General features: G+C 42.9%; 1 protein-coding gene across 2 annotated transcripts in view; it reads right to left on the bottom strand.

Moving 5' to 3' along the window:
* The window catches only part of PARG (poly(ADP-ribose) glycohydrolase), a 2,766,579-nt gene that overhangs the window by 2,601,892 nt on the left and 137,789 nt on the right, over positions 1–26,898 (bottom strand). For both annotated transcript variants that reach the window (XM_044056515.1, XM_044056516.1), the window contains exon 3: positions 15,642–16,490. In XM_044056515.1, the coding sequence (XP_043912450.1) occupies positions 15,642–16,490 (849 nt within the window). The remainder of the gene's footprint in view (positions 1–15,641; positions 16,491–26,898) is intronic.

The following is a 26,898-nucleotide window of genomic DNA, read 5'->3' as shown; positions in this document are numbered from 1 at the left end:
GCTGGTCAGATTTTCTGAAAGCCTTAGTTTTATCCAAGTAGTAACGTAATTGCCTGTGAATGTCCAAAGAGTGCAGGAGTCTTTATCCTTTGTTCTGGGGATTTGGGAAAAAAGGTGGGCGAATGAATGGTTTGGTTTAGGGCCACACTGGATACCACCTTTGGCATAAAGGAAGGGTTAGTTCGTAGAGAGACTCTGTCTTGATGAAAAAAGAGGAAAGGCTCCACTGCCATTAGTGCCTGTAGCTATGAGACTCTTCTAGCTGAGGTTATTGCTAGTAGCAGGGCAGTTTTCCATGAAAGAAATTTTAAATCAGCTGAAAAAGCTGGTTCAATCTTGGCCTTTAGCCTGGTTCCAGGCACAAAATCTTTTCCATTTGTCAGAATAGGTTTTCCTGGTGCTGGGCCTCCTGGCCTCCAGAATGACATCCATAACAGGTTTGGATAGAGGTGTTGGCTGGTTTTTTAGGTAATTTGCCATGCAGCCAGGTTTAAAGTCTTGAGCTGGTTGTGTAGAATCTGATGGTCTCGCTGGGTGAGCAGGTGAGGAATTTGTGGTAAAATCCATGGTGTGCCGTAGGCCATGTTCCTTAGAATTGGATACCAATGCTGGTGTGGCCAGTCTGGTGCAATGAGTATCAGTTGTGGTCACTCTAATCTGACTTTCAGCAGTACCTTTGCTGGAAGAGGCAGTGGAGGAAAGGCACACACTGTTAATGTTTTCCAATTGAATGAGAGGGCGTCCACTTTCCAAGCTTGTGGATGGAATGTCCTTGTGCAAAATTTTTGAAGTTGGTAGTTTTGGGGGCTTGCAAACCGATCTATGTCTGGGCGTCCCCATTTTTGAGCTATCATTGCAAATACTTGTGGATCTAGTTTCCACTCGTGTGGATCCACGATGTTTCTGCTGAGGTCGTCTGCCAATGTGTTTTTCTTTCCTGGCAGGAATTGTGCTTGTAATTGAACCTGGTAAGACAGTGCAGTGCTCCACAAGGTCATTGCTTGCCTGCATAGAGGGTAGGAATGAGTGCCCCTTTGCTTGTTTATGTACCACATTACTGTGGCATTGTCCGTCTTTATTGTTAGTTGTCCTGGGTGTAAGAGGTCCTTGAAAGCTTTTAGGGCATTCTGTACTGCTAGCATTTCTTTTTGATTGATATGCAGATGCCTCTGATCTGTAGTCCATTTGCCCTGAATGCACTGTCCTGCCATGTGTGCTCCCCAGGCATAGTCCGATGCATCTGTTGTCATAGTTTGCCTGGCTGTGGGTAAGGTGAAAGGCTGACCCTTGTTGAGGTGACATGCCTGTGCCCACCATAGAAACTCCTGTTGAAGGCAGGGAATGAGTGGTATCATTGTTTCCAAGCTGTGGCTGTGCTGAGTCCATACGCTTTTCAGGTACCATTGTAATTTCCTCATATGCAGTTTTGCAAATGGTATTAGTAGTATGCAAGATGCCATGAATCCCAAGGCCTGCAGAATTTTTGTTGCAGGGAGTTGGGTCTTTGTTGCCATTATTTTGAAATATTGAGTCAGCTGTTATTGCTTGTCTGCCATGAGATAAGCCATCTGGGCCGTTGTATTCCAGCTGGCACCCAGGAATATTATGTTTTGTGAGGGCACTAGTTTTGATTTATTTTCGTTTACTGTGTACCCTAGGCAACTTAGAAGGTGCTTGACAAATGCCAGATGCTTTAAAAGAATGTCCTTGCTTTCTGCTTGAATAAGGCAGTCGTCCAGGTATGGGCATATTTGAATTCCTCTTTGACTGCAGAATGCAATTATGGGTGCCAGGCATTTTGTGAAGACCCTGGGCGCAGTAGATAAGCCAAAGGGCAGTGCAGAGAATTGATAATGCGTTGAACCTGCAATGAAGCGGAGGTATCTTCTGCAATTCTGTCTGACAGGGACATGCAGGTATGCCTCCTTGAGGTCCAACGTTACCAGGCAAGCATTCTTGCCCAGCATGGGAAGAAGCTGCTGTAGTGTTAGCATCTTGAATTTTGGTACTTGCAGATAGGTGTTCAGAATTGAAAGATCCAGAATGGGTCTCCATGCTTTGTCCTTTCTTGGGACTAGAAAGAGTCTTGAGTAAAGTCCTTGTCCTTGCTCCTGTGTAGGTACCTGTTGAATGGCTCTCATGTCCATGAGAGCTGTAATTTTTTTTTGTGCCTCTGCCCATTGATTTGGTGGCAGGTTTGACATTCCTTTTTTCCTTGGTAAGGTATGAAAGTGGAATCTGTATCCTTGAGAGACAATGTTTAGGACCCATTTGTCTTTTGTGACGATGTGCCAGCTGTCTGCAAAAAATGATAATTTTCCTCCCAAGGGAGCTGCCAGGAGAGATTTGCTTGGTAGTTTGAGGACTGAGTCATTGTGTTTGTCTTCTGCTAGCTTGGGGTCTGTCTTCTCCTTTCTGGGTAGCAGTACCCCATTGGCGAGGTTTGTAAGGGCCTTGTGACTGACCTCTGCCCCTTGGGCGTCTGTATTCGCCCCTCTGTGATCTGTCAGAAGCTGGAAAGGACCAGTTTTTCGTTGGCCAATTTCTGCTAAAACAAGGGGGTTGTACCTGCAAAAAATCCTTGACCGTCTGCATAGACTCTGCCTTATCCTCCATTTTCTTTAAAACCTCTTCTGCTTTGACACCAAATAATACATCCTGTTGTAAAGGTGCATCCAATAATTTTGCTTTAACATGATCAGGAAGGGTTTGTTCTTTTAACAAAGCATGTCTACGTATGACAGAGCCGGTAACAGCTGCTCTACAGGAAGCTTCCAATGAATCAAATTCACATTGTAAAGTATGTTTGCCCACCTGTTCAGCTGCATGCAACAGATCCTGCATTTCCTTGAGTTCAGACTGTTCAGTATGTGTGCTCATTTTTGTTTTAATTGAGACTTTAGGAAATTGCTGATATTTCAGCATGTGAAACTGACAATGTAATGCTCTCATAGCCAAAGTTGCTCAAGTGTATATTTTCTTTCCCCATCTATCTAGGGCTCTGGAATCCCTTTCAGAGGGCACAGGATTTTTAGCCAGAGAAGCTTTAGTTCCCTTAGGACCCTGGGAAATTGTTTCTGGGTCAGCCACAGGGGTTTTTATAAAGGGATTTGTGTGAGCCAGGTACTCCGTAGTATCTGTCTGGTTTGGCTGGAGCAGGAGGTAGAGAGTCTGGATTTAGACTAGACTCCAAGTAAACATCATCCACAATATCTAAAACTGGAGGGATAGCAAGAGGTCTGTGCTGGGGTAGTAAAAGAAACTCTCGGAGCCTTTTCTTAGAATCAGAGTAGTCCTGGCCTTCCCAGTGGAAATGTTCCCTTATGGTATGTAAAGTTTCCCCAAAAAAGTAGTCTTCAGGGGGAGATGCTGAGGAAATAGAGTCTTCAGCATCAGAGTCTTCATAAGGTTGAAAAGTGTAATCCTGTTCCTCAGAAGAATCTGAGGAAATTGAAGTTTGGTCAGAGGAAGCATAATCCTCCTCTTGTATTGGTCTTTTAACAGGAGGTGGATGGGAACCCCTGATTAGGGTAATCAAGTCTTCGGCCATCTTAACCATCTGTTTCTTAAGCATGGGGCCTTGAACTGTAGACTGATGTACAGTCTTCTATGGTTTTAAAGGAGTTTTAAGCTTAGCATAAGATTTAATAGTGAGTGTAGTCGGTCTGAAGACACCTTCTGCAACCGAAGGTGTTTCCACTGCACCGGGGTCTACTTCTGCTCCGGTGTCGGAACGGCCTAATGAAGATGGCTGCATCGGCCTAGTAGACTCTGCTTGAGAATCCGCAGCTGTCTGGGGTTCCAGTTCTGCGGTCGTCAGGGGCTGCGTAGGCGCCTCACTGAAAACTGGAGAACCGGCAACAGGCCCAGCAGAGGCCTCGGAGTCTGGCCTGTTCCTAGGCTGCCTGTCCTTATCCTTGCGTTTTTTATGCATGCCGGTCATCGGCTGCTCCGACGGCATGATATAATTAAATTTCCTACCAAAGTTGTGTCATGCGAAGTCAAAACGGCGTTTGATAGTTCGTTTATTAAACCTAGCACAAAACCGACAACCTGAGACGTTGTGGTCTGGGCCTAGGCAAGGAATACAATAGGAATGGAAGTCCTTATGAGATATTTGCTTCCCACAGGAAATGCAATTGTTAACTTTTTCTGACATCGGACTGAGGCAAGAAAAGGTTCCCCAACGCGGTACTTAGCTTTATTGAAGACTTTGGACTGAAATTCGAGTCGAAAATTTCAGGTGATGGCCGACCGGCACTTGCGAACTGCTTCTGCTCCGGTCACCGCGTGGCAAGAAAGACTGGAGAAAATGGCGTTGGATGCCTCTTATATACCCCTGGCGCAATGATATCAGGGAAGAATTCAGGCCGACTGGGGGACCGCCTGACGGCAGGATAACCCAAGTGTGATGACTGCAGCAGGGTAACACGATGAACATCCTCCTTTCTGGGTGAAGCTAGCCTGGACTTAGCTAAAATCATTGGAAGTGGACATACCATGCTGTCAGACATAAGGTCTAAAGATTCGGGAGCGGTAGGAGAGAGGGATAAGATAGCAGATCCAGAACTGAATCGAGCACCCAGGGTGGAAGCCTGAAATGAGACCGTAGGAGGGGGAACCACACCTGACGAGGCCATTTTAAGCAGTTGTTTCTGAGATTTGGGTCACGGATCAGAAGAGGCCTGGGCTGGTGTCTTTGATTTAGAAGGAGTCTTCGCCTTTGTCTTTGGTTTTGCCTTAATCAGAAGCTGTGTAGGCCTGAAAACCCCCTCGGAAGCCGGTACCGTCACAGCGGCTCCGGACCCATCCGAGGAGCATTGTCCGAAGGTTCTGCAGCTGGAGTACTCAAAGGCCTAGTTGGCTCCTTGTGGGAGTTCGTTTTGGCTATCGGTTCTGAAATTGCCGACGACAGGGGTTGCGAAAGCACCTCACTGACGACGGCCGAACCTGGAGCTGGCTCTGCTTGTAAACCGTCGTCTGATTTGGACCTCGGAGGCCTGTCCTTACGTCATTTATGAACTCCGGTAGCCGGAAGCATGTCCGACATTTTATAATTAAATCGTCTGCCAAAGTAGTGAAAAGCAAAATCGTACCTCCGCTTAATCATACGTTGGTTAAATCTAGCACAAAACCGACAACTAGCTATGTCGTGGTCAGGGCCTAAACAAGGAATACAGTAAGAGTGGAAATCCTTATGAGGTATTTGCTTCCCACAAGAAATACAATTATTAACTTTTTCTGACATCGGACTGGAGCAAGAAAAAAGTTTCCCCAACGGGGTACTTAGCTTTGAGAAGAAGAAGTAAGTCTTCGGACTGAAGTACGAAAAAATATCAGGAGTCAGCCGACCGGCACTTGCGAACTGCTTCCACTGCACGGCAAGAAAGACTGGAGAACATGGCGTCGGCTGGCAGCTTTGTACTCCTGGTGCTCTGATGTCAGGAAGCATGACTGAACAGCCGACGCCGGACCCAGACTTTGGGATTCTGGCCGACCGAGGGCTGCCGGCCAACAGGAAGAACCCTACAGTGATGACTGCAACAGTGAAACACGATGAACATCCACTCCTGACGAGGCCAAAAGGGGGCAATGAGGATCAGATGACTCTTAGGTTCATAGGTAGATAACTAGGCTATCTGCCCTAGGGCATTTATAAGCCTAGCCAGAGTGTATTTGGCTTCTGCCTCCCTATTAGATTAGCCTACTGTGCCTCTGTAAAGTAGGTCATAGAAGGTACCCTTTTAAGATTAGTTTACTGTGCCTCTGTCTAGCAGGGACACAGAAGAGATCCCAGGGGTGATCCCATCCACACGTCCAGATTTCGCTTAAAGAGGGTGAGCGAGGGGCTATGTCTGACATGAATTGGGATTCTATTCCAAAGTGAGGGGAGCCTCTGGGAAATGAATCTGTCCCTCCAGCATGTCCTATTTATTTTTGTGCTGAGGTTTAGGTCCCTAAGCGTGTAGCTCCAAGGGACTTAGATTTTTTGAGATGGAGCATGTCCATTAATTCTGGGTTTGACATGGCTTTGTATGTCAGGTATAGATCGCCTCTGAGTAGGCGGTAAGCAACTGAGTAGAGCTGGAGTTTCTTTAGTCGAGCTGCATAGGACATCTGTTTGTAGCCCATGATCCTCTTGGTGAGGTACTTTTGGGGTCTCTCCAGTTGCTGCAGGTGTCGGTTAAGGTACATCCCAAAAGGGGCATTGTATTCAATTATGGGCCTGATGAGTGATGAGTAGAGGGGCACAATGACCTCTCTTGATCTAGATGCGAACCCTTTCGTGATAAGGTGGGCTATATAGAAGGTCTTTCTAACCACTTTGGCAACATGATTATCAAAGGAGAGATTACTATCTACGTTGGTCCCCAAACCTCTAATTACTTCTTCCGTACTTAATGGATTACCACCTATGTGGTAATTTGTGGGACCTTGTTTTTCCCAAAGGGGATGACTATGCACTTTTTAGCATTTAGCTTGACGTCGTGGCTCTGGCACCAAGCATCCGTCTCTGTGAGACCCTTTTGGAGGATGCTTGTGTCAGCTGGAGATTCGATTATGGCCCCCAGTTTGCAGTCATCTGCGAACTTTGTCAGCCATAATCCCCCCGTGTTAGCCTGAACCTCAGAGAAGTATATACTGAACAAGAGAGGTCCCAGAACTGAGCCCTGTGGGACGCCACTTGTAACTGGTTTGGATTCGGACATGGCACCTGCGATTCTGACCATGTGGGTTCTATCTCTGTTCCAGTTTGCAACCCATCTTGTGATATAGGGGTTGATATTTAAGCTGGTAAGCTTATTTATGATGCCCGAGTGGGGTATTGTGTCGAAGGCTTTTGCGAGGTCCAGGTAGGCTGTCTGGACTACCTTGCCCTCATCTATGGCTTTGGTAACTGTTTCAAAGAAATCAACTAGGTTTAAGAGGCAAGATCTGTCCTTAACAAAGCCGAACTGGGTAGGGTACAGTGTCTGGAGGCTCTCAATGTCTTTGTTTATGAGTTCCATGATAATACGCTCCATAGCTTTACAGACCAGAATAGTCAGGCTTCTGGGGCGATAGTTTCCGGGGTCCGTTGTGGCACCACCTTTGTGGAGTGGGACCACTGTAGCTGTACGCCTTTCTTTGGGTACATATCCTGTAGTAAAGCTAAGTTTGAACAGTGACAATGTGAGGGTTGAGTTCTTCTTGGAGCTTGTGTAAGACACAGCCTGGGACACCATCCGGTCCCACAGATGCTGTGTTTTTTGCTTTGGAGAGGGCAGCTTTCACCTGTGCATCTGTGATGTCAGGGAGGTTACATTTAGTAGGGATAAGCATTTGCTCCTTTGGGGGGGAAGGGGAGGAGAAATTTGCGCTGAATCTGTCTGCCAGGATGTTGGCTATGTCTGTAGGTTCGGTATATTTTGTACCGTTATGCAACAATTCAGAGCATATCTGGGAGTTTCTGCCCATGTTCCTGACATAACTAAAGAAGGCCTTGTGATTATCTTTAGTGTCTAGGACAATTTTTCTTCTGAAACTGGCCTTTGATGATTTTATGAGGGATCGAAGTTTCTTGCTAATACTGATCAGAGATGCCTTCCCTTTTTGGGATTTTGCTCTGTCATGTAGTAGCTTCCTCCTTCTGTTGTATAGTTTATTTATGGCCGGGGTCCACCAGACTGGTCTCCTGTTTTTGGAGGAGTGAGTCTTGGTTTTATTTGGGATAGCATGATCCATGCATTCCTGCAGGTGCTCATAGAATGCATTTGTAAAGGATTCTGCGGATTGGGCCCAGGGGCTTTGAAGAATACCACCTTAGTCTTGAGAAGTGCAAAGTTGGCTTTTGAGAAATTCTTTACAGTGATTTCCTTGGCTGGGGGTGGGGACGGGATATGGATGTCCAGGGAAATTTGTTTATGGTCTGATCTTACCAATGAGGGGTTTACCTCTGGTGTGGAACATAGAGTCCCCATGTTGGTGATGACCAGGTCCAATATGTTGTTCCCTCTTGTGGGAGTGGTGACCAGATGTTCCGTTTCGTTAGAGTTTATAAATTCAAGGAACCGTTGGGTGAGGGTGTTTGGGCCTGAGTAGTTTTCCCAGTCAATGTTTGGGTAGTTGAAGTCACCCAATAACATAGTGTCTGGAGAGACCTTCATATTCTCCAATGTTCTCAGGAATGCGAAGTGGGGTTCCTGTAATAGGGAGGGTGTTCTGTAGCAGGTTACAAACTGAAAGGCAGTTTTGCCCACTGTTAGTTGCACATGGATGGTTTCCGATGCTTCGTGCAGTGCCACTAACCTGGAGGTGTAGGTATCTTTGATGAATAGAGATACTCCCCCTCCTTTTGTGCTTCGGTCCGAGTTTTGGGGCCGAAACGCATGGTATGAGTTATAACCTGGTAGTGCTGGGGTGCTCTAAGGAACCTTGAACCAGCTTTCTGATACTACACAGACATAGATTTTCTCCATACTGAGGAGAGCCTCGAGTGCGTGCATCTTGAGGTTTAGACTTCTGGCATTGAGTAGCACTACCTTTAGTTTTTTTTATCCTTGGGTTGTCTATGGAGGTGGGTTAGTCCTTTGAACCTTGCCTAAAAAAGGCACGATGGGGGTGGCAAGAGCCTAGGCCAGCATACGAAAGCCTAAGGGTGACAGGTGCAAGCCATCTCTAGCGAAGCAACGTGGCTTGTCGAGCATGTCATCCCAGGCTGACAGACACTGGATCCCCTTTGAATGACACCAATACTTTAGCCAATTGTTGAAACTGATCATTTTGTCTTTATACTGTGGCATCATTCTTGGTGATGGCAAGATGCTACTCAAGGTCAGGGTCATACCAGCCTGGGCTACATGGTCAGAGAGCTCCTCTATGTCTCTTTTCATGTAGTCCAGGGAGGTACATCTCAGGTCATTCACACCAGCATGGACAATGACGGAGTCATACTTGTACATGCTTTGGAGTGACCTGAGTGCTTGCATTATGTGGCGGATCCTGGCACCCGACAGGCAGCTTACAGTGACCTTCTCCTTGTTCAGTCTGGTGAGCGGGACGTCAGTGTGACGGACAATAGAGTCCCCTATAACAAGTACATTTGGTGTGTTGTTTGGCCTTAAGGGCTGTGACTGTGAGGCACACTGATTTTGTGAGATATGTGATTCGTAGGTATTGTAGAGGGGTGGCTGTTGCTTGGATATCTGCTTAGGAGGTCTTTGCTATTTAGGCAGATTTTTATTTAGAGCCTCCGAGTATGTTTTTGTGTGTTTATGTGTTGGGTATGCAGATGCAATAGGTCTGTGTGAGGATTTGTGGTGTGGGTGGTTACCTTTTCCTCCTGACTCTGCCAGTCTTGGGTTGAGAGAGCTCTACCTCCAGTTTGGCTGTGTAACTGCATCTCTCACATGTATTAAAGTTTGTTGGAAGGAGGAGAGGGTTGTCTGTGTACATAAGGCAATTGTAACATTGCCTCAAAATTCCCAAATTCAACAGCTGGACTGGAGAGTAACCTTGAAACTGACCCTTGGACATACCAGATTAGTATAAAGAACAGTTTTTTTACTGATGAGATTAGGGAAGGGAACTGTTTTTTTACTGATGAGATTAGGGAAGGGAACTGATTTTTCACTTGATCAGGAAGGACCAATCGGGAGCCTAATACTTATGAGAAGTCAAGGAGGGTGTAGTGCTTTAGTTAGTTAGTGTTTTCTTATAAGAGCTGAGCAAGTGCAGGGCTTTAGAAAGAGAATAGAGTGATCACTTTGAGAGTTTGAACAGTTCTAAGGGAAAAAGTGAAGAGCAGACTTTGTGGAGCCTGGAATAGTTTAAACCTGTTTAGGCAGCTCTGCCCGACGCTGCTCAGTGCGCAAAACCGCGCAAAAAGAGAGTTGTAGGGTTTTAAGAGAGAGAGAGAGATCAAGGAGTTTAGAATTGACCCAAAATGGCCAATAAAACTACAGCTTCTAGGTAGTAACCACTCCTCCAGGGACAGGCAGGCTGTTCAGTGTTAACCACTCCCACTGGTGAACACAGAGACTTCCCTTTAGCCCAAGCAAGCACTGGCCTTCTAGAAACTTCCAAACAGTTCAGAACAGCAAATCTGTAACTGAACTTTCTTAACTTTCAGAAAGTGGGAAAAAAGCAAGATGTTTTTTGTTTTGAAGTGTCTGGCTTTCTAAAGTACTCTGGGAATTAGAGGTATCCGAGAAAAGGCATACAGGAAACCCGGAGGCCAATCGTGGGTGAGCATGTCCCTGGGGGACTCAATGCAAAGAAGTTTTTGTATTTGTGGTGGACAGGAGATGCAAACACATTGCAGCTAGGATAACCTCACCGACGGAAGATCTGTTGAGCCACCATTGGATTCAGGGACCACTCGTGAGGCGTCAATATAGACCTGCTCAATTTGTCTGCCAACATACTGGATGTTCCGGGAATGTGCGTTGCAAAGAGAAAGTCCCCCGGTGGCCACTGCCCACTCTCAGACCCTCATGGCCTCGCAACACAGCAGATAAGAACATGTGCCCCCTTGCTTGTTTATATACCACACAACAGCCATGTTGTCTGATAGAACCACAATCATTCCCTGAGGAAGGCAGTCATCAAAGGTTTGCAATGATAAAAGGACTGCCCTCATCTCCAGAACGCTGATGTGCAGTTTGGTCTCTGAGGGCGACCACGTCCCTTGGATCGTCTGTCCCTGGAAATGCCCCCCCACCCCAGGAGGGAAGAGTCTGAGGTGACTATTGCCACAGGAGTCAGAGGAACGAAAGGCCTGCCTGCTAGAAGATCTGGTAAATGGATTCACCATGAAAGATGCCTGTGACACACTGGAGTGAGCCGAATGGGAAAGGATAGGGGATGCCACAACACTGACCACTGAACTGTAAGGGTCCACTGAAGGACCCTCATATGGTACCGAGCCACTGGAACCAAATAAATGGCAGCCGCCATAGATCCTAGAGCCCTGAGAATGAGCGAGGCCGGAGAATGGGTTAGCTCCAGCAAGGTCCAAACTTGGTCGTGAATAAGCGACACCCATCGAGGAGGTAAGGCTGCGATCTGAGAGGTGGTATCCAACAGAGTGCCTATGAATTCCAGCTTTTGGGTTGAAATCAAAGAGGATTTTGCCATGTTTACTGTAATACCCAGCAGATGGAACAGGGAAAGTACAGTGTGAATATTGTCCAGTAGCTGATGCCTTGTGGGGGCTGTCAGGAGCAAATCATCCAAATAGGGAAAAACTTGGATTCCCTGCAGCTGGAGATGAGCTGCTACCACCGCCATGCATTTGGTGAACACCTGGGGGGCTGGGGTGAGACCAAAGGGCAGGGTCTGGAACTAAAAATGATCGACTCCCAAGCAAAAGCGGAGAAACTTCCTGGACTGTCGATCCATTTTTACATGGTAGTATGCTTCCTGGAGGTCCACTGAGCACATCCAGTCATTGCTGTGCAAGAGAGGCACAATCGACTGCAAAGTGACCATCCAAAATTTCAACTTCTGCACAAACTGGTTCATGGGACTGAGATCCAAAATAGGACGTAGGTCACCTGTTTTCTTTGGAACTAAAAAGAAGCGGGAATAAGTTCCGGATCCTCTCTGTCCTGCAGGGACCTGTGGGATGGCTCTTTTTTTGAAGAAGGCTTACAACCTCCTGTCAGGCTGCCTCTTCCTCATTGGCTGGTATGTCCAGAAGAGGACTGAATTTTGGGGAAATTTCCAAAAAGGGAATACAATAACCCCTGGATATAATTGCTAGCACCCACTGATCATTTGTAATACTTGGCCAGGCTAGCAGGTGCAGCGATAACCGACCCCTGACTGCCTCCAGGGATGGGCAATGCCTCAGGGACGCTGTAAAGGTTTTTCAGGGAACGGTTCCCTGGAACCTTGGTTTTGTGGGCCTCCTCTGCCCCTGGGGCGACGTCTACCATTGAAAGCTCTTCCACATCCCCTGGAAGAGGAATGCTCCTGAACATCTTGAAAGGGAGACTGTGCCTTCCTGAACCACATTTTCTTACTCCCCTTCTGGGTCTTGGAAAAGGACCTCTGAGGGGCAGAAAACCTGATCCCAACGGCCGACACGGTCTTCCCTTCCTGTTCACTGTGGGTCACAGTCTCTTTCACAGTGGGAACAAAAAGAGTGTTACCATCAAATGGGGTGTTAAAAAAAGACGTCTTGAAGGCCTCTGCAAACCCGCTCAAACGGAGCCAGGCATGACAACTAATTGCAATACCTGAGCCCGCCACCCGTGAGGACCCTTCCTCAGCAATGGAAATTAGCATCATGGACGAATTCACAACTGAAGGAAGGGCTGACAGCTTTGGAGGAACTGCCTTGAATTCCTCCTCAGACATGGACCCAGAGAGGGAAGTAGATAGTTCCTTTATCAAATTCTTCTGGAGACGGGTGAAATGCACAAGATAATTTAATGCTCGCATGCTAAAAGCAGCCAAGGCAAACACCCACTTTCCAAATCTGTTCATAGTCTTCGATTCATGATTGGGTGGATGGACAGAAGAACTCTACTCTGCCAATTCCTTTTTGGTGGCAGTGCCTGCCACAATAGCATCAACCGCGACCGCTTTGGGCCAGAAAGTTCTATCTGATAGAGGGCTCATAAACTTGTCTGCTTTCTTGGGCACTGGCTCCATGGTATCTGGCTCCTTTCAAGCCCTGCTGGCCAAAAGATCAATGAGAGGATCGGCAGGGGGGAATACCTAGGAGTTAGATGGCCCTGTACCGAAAGCCTCCAGAAATACGGCTTCCTCCGAGGATGGGGTTTGGGTAGACCAACCGCCTTTGGCCTTGAGGATCTCCAGTATGTCTCCAAAGGAGCCGTCCTCCAGCGGAGATCCTGGGGACCCTTCCCCTCATCAGCGTCCATATCCTTGGTAAGGGACTCCATATGGGAGTCAAGATGTCTCCTATTACAAGTCCTCTTCCTGGGAACTTCCTCTGCTGGTGGTGGCGGGGAAGACTCAGAAGATGACGGGACCCCTGTGGGGGGGACATCTTCCTGGAGGCTAAGTCGGACGGGCTGACCAGAAGCAGGATGAGACAAGCCACTCAGATACTGGGGCTGGGTAGAATGACTGTGCGTGGGAGAGGCAGCACTGATAGCAGAGAAAGATCTTTTGGCAGCCCAGAAAGCGGAAGGAATAGAAGAGGTTCCATCTCCCTCTCTCACCAATAAAAACCCTAGTGGAAGAGAGGGTGGAACCCTCCCAGTCCCACCACTCCACCGGACCAGAACTGTCAAAGGCCGAGGCGCCCAGAGGTAGAGAGCGGTCTGAAAAGCCCGGGCCCAAATGCAACCCCATAGACCCCAGCTTGACAGGCCTGACCGGCCGGAAGGCCTATTCCGGGGGAACAGAAACAGTACCAGCTGCCGATCCCATCAGGGAAGGACCCAAACTGGGCCCCAGAGCTCCCCTAGCCTTCACTCCGCTCAACAGTCCCTGAGAATCCAAGCCACTGGTCGGATGAGGAGCGATTGAAGGGGGAGTGGGAGATTGGATTCCCGACCTGTGGACCGGAGAAGCCAGAAGCCCCAACTCCATCTGAGTTTTCAGAAAGGTCCGCAGCATCCTGTCCATATCCAGAGGGAGGGCACTCCTGGAAGATCGGGAGGAGATGGAGGACCTACTGGGAGAGTCGTGCCTGAAGCCAGAGTGTCATTTCTTGCATTCCCTAGAATGAGACCTACCTGGAGAAGACACCTGCTTAGAAGGCAATGGAGCCAAAAGGAAATTCTCCACTAGAATCGGCTCCGGTAATCTGGATTTCCGGATCTGACCGAATTGGAACCGAACTCAACAAAGGATCCAAGGTGATACTTCTCAAATCCCTCGGATCCAAAAGGGTCGGATCTGTAGGTACAGTGCCTACCCTTAGATCCGAAGGTCTGTAGCCAAGATCCTTGTATCTGGGAGAAGACACCACAGGTATCAGATCCGAGGGCTTTGGGTCCAAACTCTTGGATCCAGGAGTGGACTCCCTGGACGATCTGAGACCCGAAGATCTCAGATCCAAAACTGCCCTGGGCTGGAGCCGGATCAGAGGACCTAGGATCCAGCAGCCTGGGATGCTTGGTCAGGCCTCCTCAATGGGAACTTTCTTTCTAGTCACAGAAGAGACCTCTTTGGCTGGGGAACCAGTGACCAAGGGGCCTCCTTTGACCAAGCCTTTAGTCAGGAGCTTATTACAAAGGTTGACCAAAGCCCTCGGAGTTGAAAGCAGCACCGAGACAATAAAGTCACCCCTTGTGTGAGTTGGAAATAGACATTTTCCGCCCACAGGAGGAGCACCTTTTAAAACCCAAAGGTTTATCAGATATAACCGAACCAGGAAACAAAGAACGAAGTAAAAAAACAAGCCAAAGTTTGAAAAGGTTGCTAAATCCACCTGAAACACTCACATACAACTTAAACTAACCGACTACTTGAACACCACAAAAAAAAAAAAAAAAAAAAACTAGGCCGAAACACAAACCCCGAAAAAGAGACTTAAAGAAAGAGTAAGACTCAACTGGGAGGGGATCGCTAAGAAAAGAAAACTACTTACTAACACTACAACCCAGAAAAATTACAAGAAATATAAGAAATCTTTCAAGAAACACTTACACTAATAGGAGCTGTGCAATCTGCGTCTGACTGAGCAGCAAACGAGATCTGAGGGAGTATAGGGCAGCAGAGCATTATGGAAGGGGAAGAGCTTGAGCTAAGCTGTGTTCAGAGTATGCCAGCTCGGATCCAATATCGGATCCAAGACCCTAATGTGAGGAATGGTGACTAGATAACATCAGATCAAAATAAATGTAATACACAGAGGTATGGTTTGTGTAATAAATTAAATATCTTGTACTATACGATTAGCAATAGTATCTTGGTACTTGTGGCTTTACCAATTAATTCAGGGACTTGAGGAAGCGAGAACCTATCCCAGCACTCACTGTGTGCAAGATAAAGAAACCAGTCTTTCATGGAGCACCATAGCCCATCTAGAGATGCATACATATATATTCATTCACAAAACACATAAAACTACAGGCAATTTGGTTGTTTCTCAATTCTCTGGGGTGTGAGAGGAAACTGGAGTACATAACAAAGCAGACACAGGGAAGAAGTGCAAGACTCTGCAAAAGGGCATCCCAGCTGAGAAGTGATCTGGAGAACAAATTGCTATGATTCATCTGTGCCAACAACTCTCCTACTGTGCAGCATATTAACAAAATTGCAAAAGAATTGCCCCATAGTTTAATGAAGTCATCATTGCTTTCATGGAAAAAAAAGTCAGCTGCAGTCTGAACTATATTATCTAGTATGACTTGGTTAAGTTCAATTCATGGATATGGATATCTGTTAATACAGAACAATTCCAATGTTATCTTGAAACATACCTCTTTAAAATAAATACGAGAAGCAAAATTATATGCAAAATATTCAATCTATAAGGTTGGAATCAACCTCTTAAATAGAAGAAAAATAAAGAATCTCAAAATTCCTTATAGAAAAGGATGGCAAATATACGTACTTTTAATTATGGAACTTAATGTACTTACTTAGCATAGTTCTGTAAAAATATTTATAAAAACATTTAATTAACTAACATACATCAGTCTAGGACACTGTTGTTTTATCTGCTCTGTTACCTGTGGTTTCTTTTTTCTGGAAATTTCTTCACAGAGTGATCTGTATTTTTTGTCTTTTTCTTCAAAGCAAGTTTGGTTTGACTTTTGCTTGGTGTTTTGTTTGATAACTGATCAGGATTGTGTTTTAAAAGCTTAGGGTCCTGGTTTTCAACTACATCAAACTCTTGACTTTTTCTATTATCTTCAAATAAAGAATATGTGGAATTATCAGATTCTGAACAAGGCTGTTTTTCATCATACTTCAATGACTTAGCATTGTCTGGAATACTTTCAGCATGGGAAGATTCAGTTGTACAGGAATTATCTGTCGTAGGTTCTAGTGCCTCAGGGGACTGGCACTGGTTTTCATAAGCTTCAAACCCTTGGGAGCTGGTCTCAGATATATCTGTATGAGCTGGGGATACTATGTTTATCATCTCAGAGTCTGAAGGTGGGGTTTCTGGAACTACTACAACCTCATCATTTTTTAAAGATTCAGAACAAGGACTTAAATCTCTACTTGTCTGGAAATGCTGAGGTTTGGTTAATATCAAATTCATTGCTCCATCATCCTCTAAATTTTTCTTGATGCCCTTTCCATCTTCAAGCCACCGATGCATTGTTGCTTGTACATAAGACTTGTTGGACATTTTCCCGCAACCTGAAATATCTTCAATATTTGAATTTCCAATGCCTTTTGCCTTCTTTTTATTTTTACTATCTGAAAAGCAGGTCATCAATCCACTTGACTTTTCCAACTCAGAGTCTACTTCATTCAGTAACATTCCTGTGCCAGCTTCAGCTGTCATAGTCTTGTGACATTTATCCTCACCCTTATCCAGCTCAGAAGCAATGTCATCAACATCTGACCTGTTAAAAAGATAAAAAATATATATTACACAAAAGAGTAGGTTACATTCCCAATAAATCATATTTTCAGAATACTGCAATACTGTATTATGGCTTAAATTAAAAGAAGTTAGTTATTTTTAGAATAAATGCAGCAGATGGCTCATGCCTGCCCTTAGCATCTGGAGATGGATTTAAACATGCATGTGGATGGCAAACTTCCTTACAACTACCAAGTCAAACATGCTACTAGTAGTAAATGATATTAAATGCACAAGTGAAGTTACTTGAAGAGTTCAAAAAAGGTCCACTTTTAAAACACATGGTATTAAGAGCACTGAATATACCACGAAGGACAGCAGCTACCTCTAAGTTGGAGAGCAGATCAATAATGAAGAATTACAAGATTAATGTCTACAGGACATAAGAGACCAAAACATGCTAAAAGCTCACTTAATAACTTAACAGATGCAGTTAAGTGAGAAGATAACTATATACACAAGTTGACAGAACCTCAACACAAACAAAATCTAACAAAACCACAACGCTATATCATATGACAAAAGGAAGTGAGGTTTACCATCATTACTGATTTTAAGCAGAATTAGCAACTACAGGTGCATGAATGCAAGACTGTACTGACTGAAGCCTCAAGTTTAAAGGAGGAGAATGCCAACTCTGTGGATATGAGCAAATTAACATACAGAAAAGAAAGCAGTTTTTTTTCCTTCATGCTCTTTCCATTTGTGCCAGACACCTTTAAACCCATCTGTCGGTCTGTATTGCAATACAATCATCTGGTTATGCGGTTCAGAACTTCCTTAACTTCTTCATTAAATAGTACCTTCTAGACTTCTAAAAGTCATTGTTTAACACATTACCACCTGCACATTAATAGCCTAATCTCTGATGAAACAATGTACCCCTAACATTCCCCAGTTCCTTTTTCTGCTATAACGTTTGTATTCATGGTTCTCTAAAACGTTCATCATACTCAGTCTTTCACTTCTCTTCTCCTCTTGTTAACACCACTGTTACCCTTTCATCAGTGCTCTCACTGAAGAGATGTGACTCTTTAGGTGAGGTTTCACTATTAGTCTGTAGAAAATGAATATACTTCATACTGCAGAGCGTAATTCATCCCATGGGAGATTGCAAAACCAAGACCAGTCTCCTCCTGTGTGTGGCTAAGCAGTATACCTCATTACAATATTACAATACTTTAAAAGGCTAAAAATCTCAAACAAGGGCACTAGCGGACAATATCCATGAAAGTAATAACCAATAAACCTTATCACCACACCAATCTTCTACCAATCCCTTAAAACAATCTAAATGTTTTGCCTGTCTTACTTCTAAAGGCAACATAATCCATCCTTTACCTGCCTACAATTGAAAAAACAATTCCTTCCCTTCTAATTTTGAATTCATATTTCTCAATTTTATTAACGTGTTATTTATAAGCACCTGGTCAAGCACTAAAATGAAATGTTAACATATTTGCATCACATTACTCATAAACTTTTATATATCTAAATCAGATTTCCTTGAATTAGTCTACAACAAATTGATTATAACTTCAACTTCTGTCTCTCTTCATACATTAATTTTTTGCTCCCTACACTCTCGCAAAAAATATTTTCACCCTTTCCGGTCTAACAATATAATTTACTGAATAAATGCAAAAGCCGGCTCCATAACTGAATTTTGGGTTTGTAAATTTATCCCCAAATGCTGATGCTGAAATTTTTATTTGATATTTTGTTCTTAATGTAACATGACATGTTGTTATTCATATGAGTTCTAAAGCCTAACTTTTCATCTACACTAATACCAAGATCATTGAATTCTTTACATTCCATAATTAGAGTCGAATCTAAGGAGTATGTAAACTTCAAATTTAATTTACCTAATGAAGAATTTTACATTGAGTAGTATTAAAAGCCATCTCATTAGTAAGTGCCCATTCAATCAACTTATATGGGTAACTTTGGAGCTTAAATTGATCATGTATTGACAATGCAAATCCAACTATTTTAACATGATCAGCAAATTTATCAACCCAATAATTATTTATCACTGGAAGCGATGACAAATACATAAAAAAGAAACAGGACCAATACTGTGCCCTTAAATATTCCCATAGTTATTTTATACTAAAAAGAGAACTTTGTACACAAACCGTAGTCTTTCTGTCACTTGTAAAACATACACCACACCTTGACTCCTCCCAACATGCATTAACATGACACTCATCACATAAAACCTAAGCAATCATCAATCAACCCTGCAAAAGTCACAAAGTCATGCAGCACTCAGACTTCCCCAGGCTGCACCACCGCTCTTTGCACAGTGTCAGCAACAAACACACTATGCTTACATTTTGGCCCTAGTGAAATATGTGAGTGATGGAAATATGATGTATGGGACCAGTCTCAATCTTTCACATCACAACAGTCACTGGCTTCTTAAGAAAAGTTTCCCCTAACTGTTACCCTCTGCAGTCAGTGAGCCAGTTCCCTATCTATTTCACTAATCTGTGTTACACTCCATACCTCTTGGGTTTCTCACCAGTTTCATGTGTGAAAGATAAATCAAAGTTCTTAGTGAAGTTTACATAAAGTCCCCAGTAAAGCCTGAATACACACCAATACAGGACGTGATCTTAAAATATATCATGTTAAACCAGCAAGACCTTTTCTGTGCGAATCCACATAGATGAACATTTTCTACATGAAATGGCATAAAGGAATTTTACCAGTCTATCCACTATACTCTCTTAAAAGAATTGTGCACATAGAGCCAAGACTGAACAATAAGTAATGTATTACCCAGACTGTTCCTGAACCTTCTTTTGTGCAACAAAAGTGCTACTGGCACCTTCCAGTCCTCTAATACCCTTCTACTCCCCAAAAGGAAACTGTACATTGAAGCTATTGGTTCACACAGCATGTGCAAGTACTGTACACATGCAAGAGCGAAGACCTGAATGCTACTAAAACTAATGTCTTTTCCCGGTTAGGGGTCGCCACAGTGGAACTCCGGTCCGCTAATGATTGGCAGTGGATTTTTACGGCGCCGAGGTGCCAGCCTAATGCCCAGCCTTCAAAGAAGGCACACCCATTCACGCACACACCTACCTGCATGTCTACTTGTTATTCTGATACTCTGAAATTTCCAGCTCTTATCAGATTTCCCATCTGCCCTTCTTATCCATTACTATCTATCATCGTCTCCCACTCACATTCCCATCTCCCTGACTACTGGCAAATTTTTAGACAAAGGGCGGCCATGTGAGGTAGTCACCACAGAATCACATTTTCAATGAGCAACTTTTTGTTTGAATATAGTGGATTATTCTTTTAAACAAATAAATATGACTATAACAAGAGAAAAAATAATCATCCACTAGTACAAAGAAAAAAGTAAACCACATACATCTTTTTATTAGGGAAACAATGAGGGTGACTTTACTGTTACAGTGATCTCTCTTCAAAGATGTTAAGTATTCTTACACAACTGTATATCTTCTTCTGGCAGAATTACTGTAGCAACAAATCACAGTATATGGGTATGTTTGCAAGCAATAAAATGATAACTAAGGAAGGAAGAAAGTTGCGGTCTCCCTTAAGAGTGTAGCCCTGCCAAACTGTGTCCTACCCCTGAATTTTGCATCCAACTTACTGTTTTGTGAAGCAGTGGATAATGGGGCAGCTTCTAAAATATCTTGTGCATACATACCTGAGAAATATGCTGCTGATGAATCTGCTCTGAATGAGTTCATGCACACAGCACCTTAAAGAGGTTTACCGTACTTGTTACAGCAAAACTCAACATAGTGGAACTAGCAATTTAGAAAATCTGTTTACTAACTGGCAGGACTTCTTTCTCGCTCTGAAAAATGTCCACAGTTGATTAGGTTTTCTCAACTTACAAGTCCTTGTATATCATCTAGGCTGCCTCCGAACATCTAAGAGGTGTAAGCAGTACTACCCATCACTTTGATAGCCTGCATATAAAACTGGCAGCTGGATGGGCTGCTTGAGAGACACAAACTACATGGTATGAAATCTGGACTTGCTTTTAATGAAATCCTTCACAGTGGAATACCAAGTAAAGTAGTTTACACATAACAGATTAACATTCTGAAATCCTGTAATCAGAGTAACTAAAACAAGAAAATTACCTTCCAGATATTTTAAATCTGATGAATTTGCTGATTCAAAGGGAGGCAAAATTAACTTCTCCAACATAAAGTTTAAATCCCATTGAAGAGAAATATATCTTCTTGGGGGTCATAGATGAAGGACTCTTAGTAAAGCAGTTAAATGGCAACAAGAACAATCGTCCCTATTACCCCATTGACATGGGGGTATCCCAAGGTTCTATCCTAGGGCCATTACTTTTCACTATTTTTACAAATAGACTCCACAAATCTACTCCCCTAGCCTCCATAGTTCAATACGCAGAGGACTCCATACTTATCTGTGCTGAGTCATCCCCAAATCAACTTGCAACTATAACACAGAAATCCTTTACAGCTGTCGAATTATGGCTGATTCACACCTGATTTTGAACCCTTCCAAATCTAAATTAATGTTCTTTTACCCCAGCAAGTCTAGAACCTCCCTACCCCATTCCAAATACATTCCACAAACAACACTTTAATAACAGCCGTACCCCAAACTAAACTATTAGGTGTTATAAACAATAATAACTTGAAATTCGACCTTCACCTTTCTCAGTCGGTCAAGAAAACGCATACAAAACTAGGCTCTCTACTAAGAATCAAGCCATTTCTCACTAGCTACTCTAGATAGGCAATAGCCAAAACACATCTCCTCTCCACCCTGCTATATGCTGCTCCTATCTTCACTCGATGATTTAGCAAGACTTGAATCTTGCTGCAATAAAATAATTAAATTCACTTCCAACTCCCCTTTCAGGTCCCACCACTGCTCTGCCTTACAACAACTAAGCTGATTGGAGCTACCATATTATTTAATATAGACTCAACTCCCCATCACTCAAAAGCTAGTACACCAGCCTAACAAAATGCCTGCTCTTCAACTAATGCTTCTACCTCATACTAACACTCGCCCACTTTGCTCCTCACACAAATCTTTATTTCAGGTCGCTAAATCCAACAATAAAGCCAGGGACTCTCTTTACTCTAACTAAAATTCCATAATATGGACTTCTACCCCTCAGGCCATCAGCACTAAGGCCAATCACACTCACTTCAAAAATCAAATAAGACTCTACCTCAACAACTACTGGCTTTGTTCATATACCTGTCCTGGTTAAACCCTTTCCCCACTCTATTAATTTCTCAACTTACTCTCCTTCCACACACCATCCACCGTATGTACTTCTTTTTCTTTCCTTCTTATCGTCCCTTCATTTTAGTTGTCCTAGTTAACCCATCCCCTTTCATACCACTTCCCCATATGCAATTTTCTTACTTATTTTACTTTCCTCCTTACTCCCTTCACATGTAACATTTCATCCTTTCCAAATTCTTTCCACTACCTCAACTTTAACTTCTCACCTATGCCCTCTCTCCTTTTCTCCCCTCCCCCTAGCTCTCTCCTCTATTCTCTCCCCCTTCCCCTATTTGTACTCTGCACATCACTTTCCTCACTATAGTCTCTTTCTTGCATATCTTACACTCTTACCTCTCTCTCATCTGATGTTCTTTTTCATAATTTTCCATACAGCTCAAATTTTTGCTAGTATTTCTCATCTGACTTCAGCTAAATACCATCTTGCCTTACTATTTCCTTTTTCATTCTACTGAATGTACTTTTTATGTTGTGGTAACTATTAGTCGAGCGACATATTCAAACTAGTATTCCTAAATATTTTTTGTACATTTGTGTTCATATATGTTTGGATTTCAAAATATATCCATTTCTAAATGTTGTATTTTAATATAAACTGTCTTCGGAGCTTTTCTCCCAGGGGTTCCACTGAAAATGGGTTGCCACCCAGTCGAACTATCTCGGTAAAAAAATGTTAAATAATAAACAAATAAATAAAAGGCCTTGTCAAAAGATGACCTGCTATCTGTGGAATGGTTGTAACAGAGGCATAGACTGTAAAATCATGAATTCTGGTTGATGAACATGCCAAATTACAATCACATGAGTGGTTTACATAGTCTAGAAACTTACTTATGGGAGAGTTTTAAAGACCCAAATGGCATAGTCAAGAGAATAAATCTCAACTACCAATTCTAAATATTTCTAATATGCAACAGTGTCATCCCCACTTTATCTTGCCTGAGGTTTTGCCTGAAAGAAAAGAAAAATTTCAAGACATATACCACACTGCTCTCAGAAATTGCTTTACTGCTATGGGTTGTTGTCTTAGAAACTTTCAGCAGGAATGACTAGGTCTTTACCTGCTTATCATGAGTTGGAAAGACTTTTAAAAGGCACCAAATCTGTCAATGCCCACAGAAAACTCACTGTCAGTGATAAAGTCAAGAGAAGACTTCTTGTAATATTCCTATAGTACAACACAGCATTATACTATTTCTGTTTCTGCCCAAAAATAAGCTTCTAGACAGGAGAAAATAATGTTTTGCTTTACAAGAAGTGTAAAACACTCTGCAAAGTGTTGATAGTCCAGATGTGAAAACATGAAACAATGATAAGCCATCTGGAACTACAAAGTTTTTTTTTTTTGTGAGGAAAGTCTTAATGGCATGTGGAGATGTGTGCATCCATGTCCAGTACAGCCATGTAGGATTCCTAATCTATGAAAGGAAGTAAAGATAGAGTCCTCATCCTAAATGTCTTTGCATTTTGAACTTGTTCAAATGTATTAAATCAGGAATGGTCTTAATATGTTGCCCTTTTCTAGGAACAAAAAAATCCTGAAGTAAAAAAAATGTGCCTTATTGGATGGAAACAAATCCTCTGGATAGCTCTGTTTGCCAGAAGATAATATTGCAAATGAAGCACTAGGTGTACACAATGAGACAGAGTGCCTGAGCAAAGTGCTTCTGTAGTTTCTGAACAATCATTATTAGACAGCCTTACTGAACTGTCATCGGAAATCATTCATCTGTAGTTACCTTTTGCCAGGCAGAAAAATGACTGAAAATGGCATCCTAATAGTATGGGGTGGGAGGTAAAGGGAAGCTAACAGCCACTTTGAAGAGATCTTGTAATATCTACCCTTTCCAGATGGAGCTAAGCTGAAATTGGGCTATTTTCCTTTTAAATATCTCTGATGACAGAAATGCTGACAAGGAGTTCCTTTGCTGTAAAATGCTTTCTTATTTGTATTTCTGAGACTGAGGTTTGAATATGCATGCATCTTTAGATAAAAACTGAACAGTTGTGGATAATGCAGGTAACTACTTACTATAAAAGGAAGCTACTTAGTTATTTTAACACCATATCCTAATGGGTAGTTCCATCTCTGTAAACCACTTTTATTAAGTCCAACAAGATGTAGGCAGCCCAGCATTTAAAACTTTCATAGGCTACTGACCCATCTCCCTTGCCTTTCCATAATCTAATGCAAAAAAAAACTATCCCCACCAGATCTTGGTTAATCTGTGCTAGGGCTTAATAGAAGCTAAAACTACAAATAAGGACATAATAGCAAGAAAAACAAACAACATGGAAAGATAGCCTTTGAGGCCCCATCTGGGCTAAGAGTGGAGGAAAGTGAGCAGACGTGTTGACAAAGATGGAACAACCCATCCAGATGCAATGCTCTAGCAAGACTGTAACTTTAGTATTTGAGATGGGAAGTTTCATCTTCATCAACCACTAGAACAGTCTCTCAGGCTTGTCCTCCTCTTTCATAGCTATCAAGGGAACATTCTTCTAACTCCTGTGGTTCAGAAGGATGACCTGGACCTTGAAATCACATCCAGTTTATAGTGTCTTAAATTTTTTAGCTATTGAGTTATGACCATGTAGCTGCTGTACAATCATCATCCAAACAATTACTTCTGAAAAAGGCTTGAGAGGCGGCTTCTTCTCTTGATAAATGGGCTCTGGACTCAGAAGATAAAACCTTACTGAACTTCTAGTAGTAGAATTTAATATAATCAGATAGCCATTTTTTTGAAACCTTAGAACCCATTTCTTTTAGAATCTGAAACAAACAGCTAAGCATCTTTTCTGATCGATTCAGTCATATCCAAATAAAATCAGATGTACCTGTGCAAGTCCATACAATAACACTAATATTCTCATTTGTTGGAATAATTTGGAAAGAAACAAGCAGATTAATACACTAGCAAAAGGTTAGTTATGGTAAATACATTGGGCATGAAATATGGATTTGGCCTGTAACGGGCAAATCAGATAAAGGAGAAACAAAAACTGACTGTATAACCAAGTAACAGGCAAATCTACAGGAATAAAATACCTCCAGTAGAAATATTGAAGAGAAAGGAGGCTGCTGAAAATTTGGAAAGTACTGTTTAATACCTACATCTTGAAAGAAGGTGGGAAGGGCAGTATTACTCGAGGAAGGCAAGGACCCTGAGTCATACAGATTAATTATTTCTAAATCACACCTACAGAATGTTTATGACAACATTAGCTAAGACAATTCCAAAAAAGTTACCAAACCTGATAGATATGGCTCAATGTAGTTTTGTGAAAGGGAGGCAAACATTGGATAACATAAACAGAATAATGATAATTCAGAGGGTGAAATGATTCAGAGGGATTTGGAATATTAAAAAATAAATAAAACTCCATTATTGTTGATTTGTTTGGAAGTAGAGAAAGTGTTCAATAGGTTATAGTGTACTTGGTTCTTCAGAAGCTGTAGGAATTGTTAAGGTTGCAGGGTATGACTTCAAGCTATAGTAAAGGCAAAGTTTATATTTTTCAAACTCTCTCTGAACAAATTTTAAAACGGTAAGCATTTGCAATAATCTCCTGGTAAGGTATCAAACCTCTGAGATGGATCAGTCAAAATGCCCTTTAATTATTTTAACTGACTTATTAAAATTAGGAACCAGGGGAGAGAACTTATGTGAGGCTGAAGCTTTGTGATCTGAAATAATACACTGCTCAGAAAGGTGCTGAAACTTGCACTATCATCTGATGAGAGAGGAGAATCGCTCCTGTTTCTTCAATTTTTTAAAGGTCTTCTCAGGTAGTAACATAGGTAATGGCTGATCAAGACTCAAGACCAACTTGCACTGCTGAAAGAATATTTTTGGTTAGTCTTCTTTAGTCAGTATTAGTTGGAAAGGAGACATATCCTTGAATTCTACAATTGAGTTGCTGCTGAAAACTCAGGCTCTTCCCCTACAGAAACATATAGCTTAGGTTCCTGAATTCCCAACACTATTTTAGGAATGACAAATTCTTAGTCCTGATAGGTACCTATAACCTAAGTTTGGGTATCATCAGTTCAGGCTTCCCATACACCTCAAGACAAGACTTCTTTTTTCTGCTTCTAGCAGTTAGCAAAACAGGTGCGTCAACCTCTGTGGAATTTAATGCCAAAAGAGAATTCCCAAAATCAGTGAACAACAGCAGCAATTTTCTTTATGTACTCTGCTCTTTTTTTTTTGCAAATCAGCATCTTGCTTTTTCTAACTTTCCAGGTTCAATACAAAAAGTACTGTATAATGTAGATGTTCGAGTGTATTCACTGTTGCAGGCATCACATTTGGGTTATCCCTGCCAGGGTATCCCTCAGTCGGCCTGAATACCAGAGGCTTAGTATTTTTACATTGGTTGCCATCACTCCAGGACTGACATCAGGTCGCCAGTAGTATAAAATAAGGTAGCCAACACCATTACATCAGTTTTTCTTGCCCTAACTGTCAGGAGCCCCCAAGAGGGAGCTAGGTTATGGTGGAAGAACACCACCAGTAGAAAGTAAATACCAAAAGTTCCTTGTAAGGAGAGAGAGAGACAGAGAGACAGGGGGATGAAGGGAGGGAAACCAGGACTGCAACAGTGAATACACTCGAACATCTACATTTATGGCAAGTGTACACAACTGTACTGTTTCACTGTTGCAGTCATCACATTTGAGTTGATTCCCAAAGATGAAGAAAAGGGTGCAGGCAGTCAAGAAGACTGGGGGCTGGTCAAGATGCCCTGCAAGACTGCGGTGGCAAAGCTTGCCCTGGATTTGGAGAAGATAGGCAGGTGATCATGCTTGGTGAAGGTATGAAAAGATGTCCATGTTGCAGCCTCCAGGATGTCCCTGGTGGGGACCCCTCTGAGGAATGCTGCAGAGGTGGAGGTTGCTCTGGTAGAATGTGTCCTGACCCCCTTGGGGGAAGGTTTCCCGTGTTGCTTGTAGTAGAAATGGATGCAGTGTGCTATCCATTTTTAAATGGTTTGTTTGGATATGGCTTTGCCCTCTGCTCCTGCAGCAAAGCTGATTAACAATTGATCAGTCTTTCTAAAAAATGTAGTCCTGTCCA

This window comes from Protopterus annectens, chromosome 14.part0, assembly GCF_019279795.1.
Source record: "Protopterus annectens isolate FY-2018-M chromosome 14.part0, PAN1.0, whole genome shotgun sequence".
Classification (NCBI taxonomy): domain Eukaryota; kingdom Metazoa; phylum Chordata; order Ceratodontiformes; family Protopteridae; genus Protopterus; species Protopterus annectens.
The sequence above is the reverse complement of the archived record's forward strand: the minus strand, read 5'-3'. Positions and strand labels throughout refer to the sequence as shown.